The 14,762-nt window shown below is 38.8% G+C and overlaps 1 protein-coding gene across 1 annotated transcript; it reads left to right on the top strand.

The window, feature by feature from the left end:
- Nucleotides 1–5,751: 5,751 nt before the first annotated feature.
- LOC116756005 (prorelaxin) lies at nucleotides 5,752–11,636 on the top strand. The gene is made up of 2 exons (XM_032636158.1): nucleotides 5,752–6,073; nucleotides 11,117–11,636. Exons 1-2 carry the CDS (start codon nucleotides 5,863–5,865, stop codon nucleotides 11,455–11,457), a joined length of 552 nt encoding a protein of 183 aa, XP_032492049.1. The 5' UTR covers nucleotides 5,752–5,862; the 3' UTR covers nucleotides 11,458–11,636.
- Nucleotides 11,637–14,762: the final 3,126 nt, after the last annotated feature.

Raw genomic sequence — 14,762 nt, 5'->3', positions numbered from 1 at the left:
TTTATTTTTCTTTTCTTTTTTTCCTTCCCCTATACCTAGGTTCCTGCCCTCCCTCCTTCCTTCCTCCCTTCCTTCCTTCCTTCCTCCCTCTCTCCCCATCTCCATTTTTTTCTTTCTCCCTCTCCCTTTTTTTGGTTGGTCACTAGATACAGTTTTTTTTCGGGGAGGGGGGTGCTCTCTACCCTGCACTTATTTATAAATTTCTTCCTCCAGAGTCTCAAATCATCAGGCTTAGGGGCCACTTCCATGGCAGTGGTTGCTTTTTAGGGTTTAAGGACCCCAGGCTTAAGTCAGGTTTGAATTAACTCCTTTGCTGTGCCACAGGGATGCTATGGATATTTTTCCCTATAACCCTGAGGCTCAGGATGTTTGTTGTGACAGAAGCATAGGCGGCAGCAGCAACAGAAGAGGTATTTAAGGGTCCTGCTGCGCTGTCTGCTATTAGGTATGTGAACTACAGCACCAAACCTGTTGGCTTCTCTCTCTCTCTCTCTGTTCAATTTCCCTCAGAACATTTTGTATTTCTAGCTACAAAAAGTCATGGCTTTCAGTTTCTGTCTCCATCCAATCACCTAGATTGCAGATCTTCTGGGTGGTTGTGGGAAAAGTTCAGGAGCTGAGCAGTAAGCCTTGTGGGTGGCCACCTCTTCCTCCAGGGAACACCAGTCAATCTCCCAGGAGTCAGGGTCCACATCCAAGAAGGTAAATTTGTCTATGGCCTGTTTGAGGGCCATCAAGCTCTGGGATTGTCAGATTAGCCCTTTGGCATCCTGGTAATCAGCAACACTGAGCAAAGCTGAGGTACACTGTATAGGGATTTTGTAATAGGAGAGCAGTTGAGTTACATCCTCTGGTGTTTTGGGAGGGGCTGGTACCAAATGCTCCCCTGCTTTTCTTTTCTCCTCAGCCCCTGGCCACAGGCCTCTATGGCTTTACACCTTGATACACTTGGGGGTCAAAAGAGTACATATGACAGAAGCAAGGGAAGCAGCAGCACAGGAGACAGGCACTACCTTTGCCTGAGCAACAATTCTTCTTAAGCAACTGGGGTGCCATGCTTAGTTCTCCCGGGGATGGTGGTGTCCTTCCTTTTCACAAACCTCACAGAGGTCCATCCCTGAGCCTGTCTCAGAGGAGCAAAATCACAAACAATATCCATATGGCTGCCCCCAAGCTGCCAGTTACGATCACCAGGCTAGATGCAGTGACCAGATCATTCTAGCTGGTCTAGCTTGAAAATTGGAACTCAAGAGCCAATCAGTTAAGGTTAGCTGTCCCCACCTTAACAGGTAGGAGCCTCGGAGACCACCTGCTAAAAACGGGCCAAACCCAACAACATATCAAGCTGTGGTATAGTAAATTAATGACAATTCTTGTCTTGGGAATGAGAGTATTTTAGGGTAGAAAGAGTTGGCGACAAAGACAAAAAGTATACCCAAAGCATAGGACTACAGCAACTGGTAGTTCTGTCTCAGGTGGCCTTTGCCATAACATGGAACCAATTAGTTAGCCAAGAGAAGTTAATTAAAGCTGAACAAGTGTCCTTGGTGATGACTGGCCATCTTGTTCATGATGCCATTGTTTTTTTTTTTTTTTTTTTTTTTTTTTTTTGCGGCACGCGGGCCTCTCACTGCTGCGGCCTCTCCCGCTGCGGAGCACAGGCTCCGGACGCGCAGGCTCAACGGCCATGGCTCACGGGCCCAGCCGCTCCGCGGCACGCGGTATCCTCCCGGACCGGGGCACGAACCCGCGCCCCCCCCGCCTCCGCAGGCGGACTCTCAACCACTGCGCCACCAGGGAAGCCCGATGCCATTGTTTTAATTGCCTCCTTTTTATCCAGTTGGTAAGGAGGGAATTCCACCCCAGAGTTATAGGATGGCCACATACAACATTCAACACCTGACACTGGAGAGATGAGATGGGCAGCAGTTTATTAGTCATATACTCACAGCCCAGGGTAGGAAGACACTGCATGCCACACAAGGCGACACGGGACCTGCATTCAGAACAGAATGAGCAACCAGGGGCTGTGGGAGGCAGGCCTTGTAGTATCAAGAGAGAGAGGTAATCCTGGTTACTGTGAGAAAATGTAATTGGCTTTGAATAATTCCATTGGCTAGCAGGGAAATGAAGCCCATTACTCAGAGATAAGCAGGAATTGTGCCTGGTCCTCTTCCTGAGGAGGGACTAGTGGACTCCATCTGTGGGAGCAGAATAGGGAGGGGAACTTGTGGTTAAGCCATTTAAGTCCCTCCTAGTTTCACCAGATATTAAGACAACATATAATATTAGGCCTTAGTTTTACACTCAGTATAGTAACATTTATGTTGATTTAAAAAACTAGCATATTTGCAGACCTATTATTGAGTGCCTACCACGTGACAAGCATGTATCATCAGTGAACAGAACTAAGATCCCTATTCACATGGAGTTTCCATCAGGTGGCATGATTCTTTCTGAACATTCCCTTAGCACATGTATTATTATTTGTGTAGAAATAAGAAGAAAGAAAAAAATGAAGTTATTTATCTTTTCTAATCTCTTAACCAAGAGATTTCCAAAGGTTTGATGACCAGGACTTTTTGAAGACCTCAATTTCCCTTTACTTTTTGTTTCAGTCTTCTTGATAAAGCAGCATGATAACCTGAAGTGAAAGCACAAAACATCTTATCTCTATGAGATATAGAGTCAGCAATGACTTCTGACCAGGATGCTCGAAAAATTACAAAGGTTTACCTCTCCTCCTTCCCCAAATCCCAGTTAAATGACAGAAGAAATATACAAGCAAAAATAGATCCAATGCAGTCCTGATTATCATGGGGATTGAGCGGGGTTATCTGCTATTGACAGATCAGAGAAAACAATGAAAATTTATTATAAGACATAAAGCTTGTAGAAAGATATTAGTGGTGAAATATAAAAGAGCAGAGTCTCATATCTTTTAAAAAGTGAGTTTCTCTGAGAACCACTGGCCAACACCAACTGGATATAGTGGAGGCTGGAAGGTAATGCAGATAGAAGGCCATGAGCAAGGGAATTCAATAAAGGACTATAGAACCTCAGAGGGTGTCTGCCACCCAGGACAAAGTTTATTGGAAATGGAGATTCTAACCCAGAAGAACAGTGGCAGTGCCCAGGAAACTTATACCCTGGGCAGGACAAAGATGCAGCCCCAGAGACAAAAACCAGCTCCCCAAACTCTGCCCCGACCTATGTCCCTCATCCCCTCCTCCACAAAATCCCTGGAGGCAGTGTTCCTGGTCCCAGAATCTGCATTCACTGCTTCTTATTATATGACGGGTTTTTAAGTGGTACAAAAATAATCTGTGGTAAACCATCTAGCATAAGCCCTTAAATAATTACTGCAATCTTTAAAATATCTAATTCAATCACTACTAAAGCATACCTAAATCTCTCATGAGAAACTGATGAATGTAAACTTAATTTATTTCTTGTATAAAATATTTCCTCCACTTATATATATGTATCAATTAGAAATGTAAATAACAGAAAATGCTAAAAGAGTAGCTTCAAAGAAGTCTGTGGGGTAAACATCCAGCCCTGTTTAGCATCTGAATAATGCCAGTAGGCTCCTCACACTTTTCCTGTTGCTACCTCCTATTTTCCCCACCTCTTGGTTCCAAGACAGCTGCTCAGTGTACGTGTTTCAGATTGGAAAAGAAGGGGACAGAAGAAGACTTAGTGCCTGGATCAGAAAAGCAAAGGCTTTGCCAGAAACGTCCACCCGTGTGCTTATGTCCTACTGGCCAGAACTATGTCACATGGACACTGTTACCTGCAGGAGACATTAGAAAATCATTTCTACCACTTACAGCTTGAGCTTGGTAGAGAGACTTGAGGTAGTTAAGGGTGAAGGGTCTAAAAAGGAGATTGAGGCAATTTCACTTACTGTTACTATACTATAGGTTTGCATACTGCTTTGTACCTCCAACAGCTGTTTTAAAGACATTATTGTTTATCCATTAACTTTCACCATGCATTAATCCTAACTGGAGCTAGATCCAAGGGATACAGTGGAATCAAAGAAAGGGAGCTTTGGACTCCAGTAGACATGGGTAGGAATCCCAGCTCCAGCACTTTCCAGGTGTGTGCAAGGCACATATTTGGTTTTTCTCTTTAAAGAGGTTTCTTTGGGTTTTGTTGTTGCGTTTGTTTTAAGAATATGAAATACCGTTTAGTTGTGTCTATAAAGGCTATGAATCCTGAATTTGCCTGTTACCCTTAACAGTAGGGCAAGCCCACATCTGGCACATGTGCTAGACAAGGTTGCACAAGTTAACTTGACTACACTCAGCTTGCTTCCTCTCTCTGTAAAATAAGAAAATGGCCACTTCACTGGACAGTTGTGAGGACTCTATAAGATTACCTAAGTAAGGTAAAAAAATTACACTCCCCTGGAAATTTATATTTTAAATGAGCAGTTACTTTGGAGGACAGCCCTGTTAATGGATTATTTTATGCAATAACTGTGAACCCACAAAAATACCATCAATCCTCAGTTTTGAGAAGCCTGTCCCAAATTGCTTGTCTTAGCAGAAACCCATCTAAAAGCACTATCGTGATCATCCCACAGCTTTGGTCAGATTTTTTTTAGCAATTATGCAATGCATAGCATATGACCAGTGCTGAGTGCATCCTGGTAAAATTAGCAGCAATCTACAAATTAGAACTATTCTATTCCATAGCTATATTTGTAACTAAGTGATTGTTGACTTTTTACTCAAATTCAGAGCTACCTTAACTTCTTCCAGGTCTCTGATTTACCTGGTGGAGCTGAGGTAATCTGAGTACATTATGAAAACAAGCAAATAAATTATTGAAAAATGAACCTATTTGAACTTACAAGTTTACTGTCCATCTAGAAAACCTTAATGAACATATCAGCTCAAATTATATTGAATTCTTTAAAAGTTAAATTAGAAGGTGTTAAAAATTACCTCACCAAATACAGCAAACATAGAGTACAGCAAAAATAAAATAATCATATAATTTTTGTGCTGTAATCTGCATTATATTCCAAAATATTCTTTCTGGAACTGTGGGATTCCATTGCTTTTTTTCTTTTCTTTTTTGGTCTCTCTTGAGACACAGAATACAATCTCAAATTAAAATACTCAAGTAACTGGTTACAATCAAGCTATGTCCCAGAAGAGTCCAAGGAAAGTCAGTGGAGAAAGTGCATTGTAAACTTAGGATACTGTACAAGCCTAAAGCGATGCATTGAGGATTTTAATGTTTTCACCAGGATTTAGATAAAAAGTCATCAGTTCTCCCTCTCTTGTCAATGATATATCCATTCATTCATTATATTTTTATTTACTGATATACCAGACACAATATTAATTAATCTAACTATAATCTTATTTAGATTTGAAGGCTCACGCTGGGCTGTGAGAATATGGGTGGTTTCAATTTTATTCTTGATACAATTTAGCACAGTGGCCATGCCTAGCTTTATAATAAAGACTTCAAATATTGACTAACCCTACCCAAGTATACAAAATGGTTTGAGGGAAAGAAAAAAGAGGAAAAAAAACCCCAAACAACTGTAAAAGGGCCACGAACAGAAGGATGGGCAAATGGAGAAAAGTTGGTAAGGGTAAACCAGAGCTGGTGGGGGAAGGGGGTATTTCAAACAGGTGGGTGGGGAAAGGGGTGGAGCTTGGACCCTTGACTCAAGGTCTAAGTGGTAGCCAGAGGGCTATAAAAGCTTGGCGGAGCCAGGCAGGGAAAGCAACCTAAAGGCCAGGATTGGCACACTGACGGAGGCCGGTAGGCTACAGCAGGTGCAGTATCTCGAGAAAGGCTAAAACGCTCAGAGCAGACGAGATCAGGTCCAGGATGCCGCGCCAGTTCTTGTCCCACCTGCTAGGGGTCTGGCTGCTACTGAGTCAACTTCCCAGAGAGATTTCAGGCCAGAGGACGAACGACTTTATTAAGGCATGCGGCCGAGAATTAGTCCGCCTCTGGGTCGAGATCTGTGGCTCGGTCTCCTGGGGGAGAACGGCTCTGAGCCTGGAGGAGCCTTGGCTGGAATCCGGACCGCCCGCAGGTGAGAGCACCCAACCCCCGCCCCGACCAGCCGCTCTGCACTTCCCATTGGTTGCTGTCCGGCTGCCGAGCAATGGGAAGGGCTGCCCGCATGACTCTGAAGCTGCCGGTGCCTAAAAGTTTGGGATTTTGCCTCGTAACTTGCTTTCTAGTCAGGATTTCACCCGGGATTTCACCACAGGGAGAGAAAGCAGCAAGTGGCCTTACCTGAGAGGCACTTGGTGCCTTCACCTCCTGGCAGTCCGGGTGGAGGGGTAGGGAGGGAGAAGGAAGAAGCTACAGAGGGAGGTAAGTGCTCAAAGACCCACAGTAGGCGGGGCGTACTCAGCCCGGAGGATCCGTACTCAGGCCAGAGGATCAGTCCGAGGGCAGGACTGAAGGCTTGCTGATGGATGGGGCAACTGGACAGGGCACCTTAACTTGAGATGACAGGGGGCAAACAGTGAGGTGTGAGCTGGTTATCACGCGTATTTGCGCACCAAAGGGCATAGGGCAGAGACCTGTGATAGGGTCCTGAAGTGTAAACATAAAAGGGGGTCTTAAATTTAACAACCCTCCTTTGTTTAAAAAAAAAAAAAAAGCAATCTCGGCTGTGGCGCATGCCATCGAAAACTTACTGTTTTATTTTTATTTGTTAACTTCACCAAAGGGGAGGACCTAGCCTCCCACTTCTTTGAACTGAGTCTTGAAGTTCATGTGTGAGAGAAGGGATTAAAGAGAAAGAAAAGGGCCTGATGGTCTACAAGAGAAACTGAAGGGGAACAAGAGTCAAGGGAAGTTTGCCCTTCAGCCAAACAAAGCAGAAAACGTGATTGATGCTTCAAGCATTTAGAAGCTGCAATGGATTTTCTTTAAAAAAGCAAGATCTCAGAATTAAATCTGGAATTTTTTTTTTAAAAAACACTGTTAAGTTATAAAGCATTTATAAAGATAAATTGGAAGCTAAGTTTAAGTAACAATGGAAACTTTCACTGAGGTATAGCCTAGTCTAATCACTGTAATGGGTCATGTTAAAATCAGAGAGGGCAAGCTCAATTATGAATAATTGTTTTATATTTCATAACACATGCAATTTATGATAAATCACAACTATATTTATAGGCTATATGCATATCCTCTATATAAGTGACCCTCATGTAAAATCACTGTGCACACTAAGTACATTTACTGTCCTTTTACGGGACTTAAAATATGATTATAAAGTTTTTTACCTAACTTTTCTACATTGTTGGTCAGAGACTGATTTATTTAATGCAAGTTTTTACATACTTCTTGTATAATATTAATAGAAGAGTACCACAGAGTTTAGGAATTCACTGATTCAAAGTAGGCAAGACCAGATTGCATTTGCTTCATTGTTTCACTTTTTCTGAATAAATAATATGCTTATATTAAAGACTGAAAAATATACATAAATACAATAATGAAAAGCACCATTAGATATTAAAGACTGAAAAAAATCTGTGAATTTAATGAGAAAATGAAAATATCTATAATTAAATGAGGAAATGGCAAGCAATATTAATATTTGGCAATAGGTATGTGTATCTCCTGCATTTTCATTTAACATTATATTGTGAGCATCTTCTCACATTGTTAGACTCCAAAAAGATAATTTAAAATTTCTTTCTGGTATTCCACGTCATAAATCTACCATATATATTTAACCATTCTTAGTAGACATTTAGGTTGTCTCCAGATTGTTGCTTAAAAATGGTTTTCTGACTACATTTATACCTATCTAGATATTTGGCCAAATTTCTATTTCTGTAGAAAAGGATAGTGATTTTAAAATATTTTTAAAGAACTGTCTTTGTCACTGCTCAGTACATAATTTAACTGGAAATAATCTAACAAACTATTGCCTGCAAGTGAGGATCAAGGGAAGTGTTTAAATTACTAATTAAGAATCACTTTGGAAGTACATGTCAATAAGCTGTGATTAATGAGGTTTAAAACCTCTATTGTTCGATAGTTTCTATCTGTTTGTACATTATTAAATTATTTTCCCACAATGCATGCAGAAATAATACTCACTGTACCGTTTTAAAAACAAGATAGATATTTTTAATTAGAAGAAGTCTATGTTAGTAAGAGTTTAGTCCAAAATATACTGATTAGGAGGCATCTGTATGAATTCAGGTTGATTAGGATATTATCTTTTAGACTCCAGAACCTAAAGTTGTTGTGAATTGCAAAATGTTTCAAAATAAATTTTAAAAATAATTTTAATAAAGAGTACAATGCAGGCAACAAAAGCAAAATTAGACAAGTGAGGCTACATCAATAGACAAAACTTCTGCACAGCAAAGGACATACTCAATAACGAAGGGGCAACTTATGAAATAGGAGAAAATATTTGCAAGCCATGTACCTGATAAGGGGTTAATTTCCAAAATATATAAAGAACTCCTACAACTCAATAGCAAAAAAACTAATAACCTGGTTTTAAAATGGGCTAAAGACTTGAATAGACATTTCTCCAAAGAAGACATACAAATGGCCAACAGGTATAAGAAGCAATGCTGTATATCACTTATCATCAGGGAAATTGAAATCAAAACCACAATGAGCTATCACTTCACACCTGTCAGGATGGCTATTATCAAAAAACAAAGGAAAAGTGTGGTTAAGAATGTGGAGAAATTGAAACCCATGTATAGTATACTGCTGGTGGGAAAGCAAATTTGTGCATTCACTATGGAAAAGAGTGTGGAGGTTCCTCAAAAAACAAAAAAAGAAAAAAAGAACTACCATATGATCAGCAATCCCACTTCTGGTATTTATTCAAAAGAACTGAAATCAGTATCTTGAAGAGACATTACCACTCCCATAATCATTGCAGCAATATTCACAATAGCCAAGATGTGGAAACAACTTGAATGTCCATCCACAGACGAATGAATAAAGAAAAGGTGGTATATACATACAATGGAGTATTATTTGGCCTTAAAAAAGGAAATCCTAAAATATGCAACAACATGGATGAACCTGGAGGACATTATGCTAAGTGAAAAATGCCTGTCTCAGAAGGACAAATACCGCTTGATTCCACTATTATAAGTATCTAAAATAGTCAGACTCATAGAAGCAAAGAATAAATGGTGGTTACCAGGATTGGGAGGAGGGAAAAATGGGGAGCTGCTAATTATCATGTATAAAATTTCAATTATGCAAGATGAATTGGTTCTAGAAATCTGATTTATGACACTGTACCTATAGATAATCATGGTGTATTGGGCACTTAAAATTCTGTTAAAAGGGTAGATCTCATGTTAAATGTTCTTACCAAAAAAAAAAGAAGATATATGGGAACTCTGTCACATTTTTGTGAATTTTCTGTAACTTTAAAAGTATTTCAAAGTAACAAGTTTTTAAATTGAAAAAAAAAGTGCCAAAAACAACAACCTATGAATAAATGTAATAGAAACTACAAATGTTTTGCCTGATTCATTAAATGGCTTTAAGTATATGGAAAGTTACAATCAGCTTTTCTTTGTATTCAATAAAGCTCCAATTAGAGAAGGTTTAAGTTAGAGCAAGGAGAGTTTTTATGAAGAGACTGAATTGAACTTAGGATGTCTTACTGAGGGAAAATGTGAACATTTCTGACTACCAAAAAATGGTATAAATTCTCATCTGTCATTGCCAGTTTGGAACTTGAATGAGAGAAAACATTGGGAGGGAAAATAAAATGTTAGAATATTGTTTTCTTTCCACTGAAAACTCCAATTGTTGAAGTTTGTTGTTGGCTGAGATCCTTGCTACAGAACTCATAGGAAGTAAACAAGCTGAGACCATTCCTGCCTGGGTGAGGGGGCATGGTTTTCTCTGATCTGTAAGCATCAGTGGTTGCCCAGGAATCCACTTTCCATGCTTAGATTTATATCTCTTGACCTCATTGTTTCCACTATTTCAGGAGGAATGTCTTATTATAAGCTGAAATGGACAGTTTTGCTGTCCGTGAAAAACAAGTAGTGATCCAGGTTTACACTATAATTTAAACTTCATCTGTGTTTCAACTTTTTTTTTGGTGCTGTAACTCTCAAAATTGTGTAATGGGGATAGGTAAGGTTAGGACAGAATTTACCTGGAAGTTTTTTGAGGGCAGGAAAGATGTTTTCTTTTTATTTATATCTCTAATCTGGCAGAACCAGAGACATGGAAACTATCAACGGATGTTCAACTGAACTGAATGGGTGTAAAGAAGGAAGATGTCAGCTGGTCCCTGAAAGTTGCCAGCCCAAGTCTCAACCTTCATGTATACCCAATCCTGGGATGCTACTTAAGACCAGGCTCCCTTCCTAGGGAACACACAGAACTTGCATAGTTTATGATCTACAACGTTGGAACAAAAGCCATACACAGTAGTCAGTAGACACACAACACAACAGATTAAAAATCTCTTATAGTCAGTGATTTGTTGGTTAGTGTTCTTTTAACCCATTTCTCCATAAAGTAAAACATTACTGATTTGCAGTAAATACTCTAGGGAAGAAAAATTATTAATACATGTATGAGGAGCATCAGAGACTGGTATCTCCTGCCTGCTAGATCAGAGCAGTTGGAAATTCTGCTTTTTAACTTTATCCTGAAGCAGTAACTTGCCACCATGGAACAGTTGATAGTTTAAAATAATTAATATACTTTTCAAGGATTACTATCATAACTCAGAAGTTGCTTAGTCATGGAAATAAATTATTCAGGTAATAAAAATTCATCTGTGGTCAAACTGAGCGTTTTTGAGGATCAAGATGACTTCAGAAGTGTCAGAGATAAAAAAGTGCTATGGTGAAAGCATTAAAGGGACATGAGGAGAGATGACAAGGGTACGAGTGGAGTAAAGCAGAATTTTGGTAATGTTGTTTAACCTGCCCAACTATAATAAACTAAGCCTTTTAGATATCAGGACACTTGCTGATTCTGTTTTATTGTTGAATTCTATTGAGGCAATGCTTTCCTTTGTGTCTATGCAAAATTTTATAGTTTTCCTGATGTACTTTAACATGAATATTTTTTCTCTTCCCCCTCTTTTTTAAATTAGAAATCATGCCACCCTCCATCACCAAAGATGCAGAAACCTTAAAGATGCTGTTGGAATTCATTCCTAATTTGCCACAGGAGCTGAAGGCAACACTGTCTGAGAGGCAGCCATCACTGAGAGAGCTACAACAATCTGCATTAAAGGATTCAAATTTTAACTTTGAAGAATTTAAGAAAATTATTCTTAATAGACAAAATGAAGCAGAAGACAAAAGTCTTTCAGAATTAAAAAACTTAGGCTTAGATAAACATTCCCGAAAAAAGAGACTGTTCCGTATGACACTGAGTGAGAAATGTTGTCAAGTAGGTTGTATCAGAAAAGATATTGCTAGATTATGCTGAGATGAAGCTGTGTATTTCATCTAATGTTCACATGTATTCTCACTGACACATTCACCGATGCCTCTGTCGCCCCACTGATTACTAGAATATGAGAAATTATTTTTAGTGTTTAGGTTTTTCAGTTGATGTGTAAGAAAATGTCCCTTGCATTATTGTAGTTTCTGATAATAATACTTTTTATGTGAGAAGATATTTTTGGTTTTTATTAATGATATAATTATGTTATTGCTTTTTTAATGCTACTAACTTAAAATGACAATAAAATCTTTATCACTTTAGCCACACACAATAACTCAAAGAAAATTTTAGAACTAGATAGCTTAGTAAAATGCTATGTCTTGCATAAGTGAGAATGGACAAGTCTATTTTTGAAATTTGTATCTGATAAATTATAATCTGTCACCATTTTCCCTCCAAACATAATGCCCAAATGTTCTTTCACAACTTAATATCAAATGAATTATTTTAATAGCAAAAAAATAAATAAAAATTTAAAAATAACTTACACAATACCTAACACCAGGTACATAAAATGGACCAAAACTTTTTTATTGACATTAACTCTTAGTTCGAATATGCAGTCACAAGATTTGAACTTTTCTAGTAGATTTTAAAATATTTTTTGTGTCTTACTGAACTATTAATTGCAAAAAAATCAGACTGGACCCTAAATCAATTTAATTTAGTTGAGGCCATATAAACTCAAGTATTTTTCAAACTAGGGTTCTTACCTTAATTCTACTGTCTAAAACACTAAAAAGTAAATTATAATTTTTTAAGGAGAAAAATGAATATATAATACATATAAAAGAGAATAAACAATTTAGTGTCATATATTATAGAAAAACTGTATTAGCAAGGGAACATACTTTGTTTGCTATTTTAGAATTTACAAACCATTTCTGTAACAAAATAACTGTGAAATGATATGAAAACTTATTAGTATAGTAAATTAACAGAGTTATCATCTTAGTGTTTAACCAGTTCCTTTGATTTACATACACTTAAATTTTTAGGCAGCATTTATAGAAAAAAGTACACTTAAATAGCAATTTAATCTCCATTATATGTCTGTAAATAGAATTTAAAAGGATTAAAACAGCAACTCCCATACTTCAAATTCCCATACATGATTAATCATAATCAGGCCTCCAACTAAGGCCACCTTGTAAAACTTCATAAAAGGCTGTGGAACCTCAGAGGCCATAAGCCACCTTGGACAAAGCCTGGAAGAGTGCTGTCTGAAATGGAAAACCCAACACAGGAGAACAAGGGCAGTGACCAGGAAGCTTACAGCCCAGAAAGGACAAAGAGGCATCCCCAGACACAAGAGGCATCTCCCCAGACCCTGCCCTGGCCCATGTCCCTCATCTGCTTCTCCACAAAAGCCCTGAAAACAGGGCTCCTAGCCCAAGAATCTGTATTCACTACCTCTGATGATATCACTTTTTAAGTGCTACAAAGACTGTCTGTGGTTAACCATCTACTATAAATACTACGATAATCAGTTAACATCTTTAAGATATCTAATTCTTAGGCTGCTAAAGTCCTCCTAAAACTCTCATGAGAAACTGATGATTGTATGCTTAATTTATTTCTCATATAAAAAATTTACTCAGGGGGCTTCCCTGGTGGCACAGTGGTTAAGAATCCACCTGCCAACGCAGGGGACACGGGTTCGAGCCTTGGTCTGGGAAGATCCCACATGCTGCGGAGCAACTAAGCCCATGCGCCACAATTACTGAGCCTGCGTCCAGAGCCTGCAAGCCACAACTACTGAGCCCACGTACTGCAATTACGGAAGCCCACGTGCCTAGAGCCTGTGCTCCGCAACAAGAGAAGCCACCACAATGAGAAGCCCGTGCATAGCAGCGAAGACCCAATGCAGCCAAAAAAACCCACTGTTTATATATATGTATCAGTGAGGATTGTGTTCCCTGTAAATAACAGAAAGCCCTACAACAGTGGCTTCAAAGAAGACTGTGGAGTGAACATCCAACACTGAATGATGCCAGCAGGCTCCTACCACCTTTCCAGTCAGTTCTGCTTAACACATAGGCCTTCCTCCTTATACACTTCTTTCTCCTCATGAGCCCAAGATGGCTGCTGCACATCTAGATGTTTGTACATTTTAGGACATAAGAAGGCTTAGTGCCTGGATCAGAAAAGCAAACGCTTTGCCAGAAACCTCCACATGTGTGCTTATTTCACATTAGCCAGAACTGTGTCACATGGATACTACTACCAGCAAGAGACATTGGGAAATCATTTCTACCACTTAGAGACTAGAGAGTTGAGGTAGGCAAGGGAGAAGGGTCTAGAAAGGAGATTGGATCAGTCAACCTACAGCTTTGCTCATACTTGCTGTTCTTGTACCTACAATGTCTGTTTCAAATACATTAATCTTTATTTATTAACTTTCACCATTAAGATGAACTCCAACTGGAGTTGGATCCAAATGGTATGAGAAAAAGAAAGAAGTTTTTGGAATCCAGTAGACATAGGTAGGAATGCTCTAGCACTTATCAGCTACATGCATGGGCACATTTAATATTTCTCTTTAAAAAGCTGTCTTTCTTTTGTTTGGACTGAAAACATTTTAATTTCTGAGTTAACAGACATTATTTTTTAATTGAACTATAGTTGCTGTACATTATGTTACAGGTATACAATACAGTTATTCATAATTTTTAAAGGTTATGCTCCACTTATAGTTATTATAAAATATTGATTATATTCCCTGTGTTGTACAATATTTCTATATAGCTTATCTTATGCATAATAGTTTGTACCTCTTACTCCCCTACCCCTACAGTGCACCTCTCCACGTCCCTCTCCCCTCTGGTAACCACTAGTTTCTTCTCTATATCTGTGAGTCTGCTTCTTTTTTGTTACATTCACTGGTTTGCTGTATTTTTTAGATTCTACATAGGAGTGATATCATACAGTATTTGTCTTTCTCTGACTTTTCACAGCATAATACCCTCCAAGTCCATCCATGTTGCTGCAAATGGCAAAATTTCATTCTTTTTTATGGCTGAGCAGTATTCCTGTAGTATGTGTGTGTGTGTGTGTGTGTGTGTGTGTGTGTATGTATACAACATCTTCTTTATCTATTCATCTGTTAATGGACACTTAGGTTGCTTCCAATTTTAAATAACGCTGCTATGAACATTGGAGTGCATGTATCTTTTTGAATTAGTGTTTTTGTTTTCTTCAGATATATACCCAGGAGTGGAATTGCTGGGTAATATGGTAGTTCTATTTCTAATTTTTTGAGAACCTTCCACACTGTTTTCCACAGT

Source organism: Phocoena sinus, chromosome 6, assembly GCF_008692025.1.
Source record: "Phocoena sinus isolate mPhoSin1 chromosome 6, mPhoSin1.pri, whole genome shotgun sequence".
In the NCBI taxonomy this organism is placed as follows: domain Eukaryota; kingdom Metazoa; phylum Chordata; class Mammalia; order Artiodactyla; family Phocoenidae; genus Phocoena; species Phocoena sinus.
This window is presented reverse-complemented; position numbering and strand designations above follow the sequence as displayed.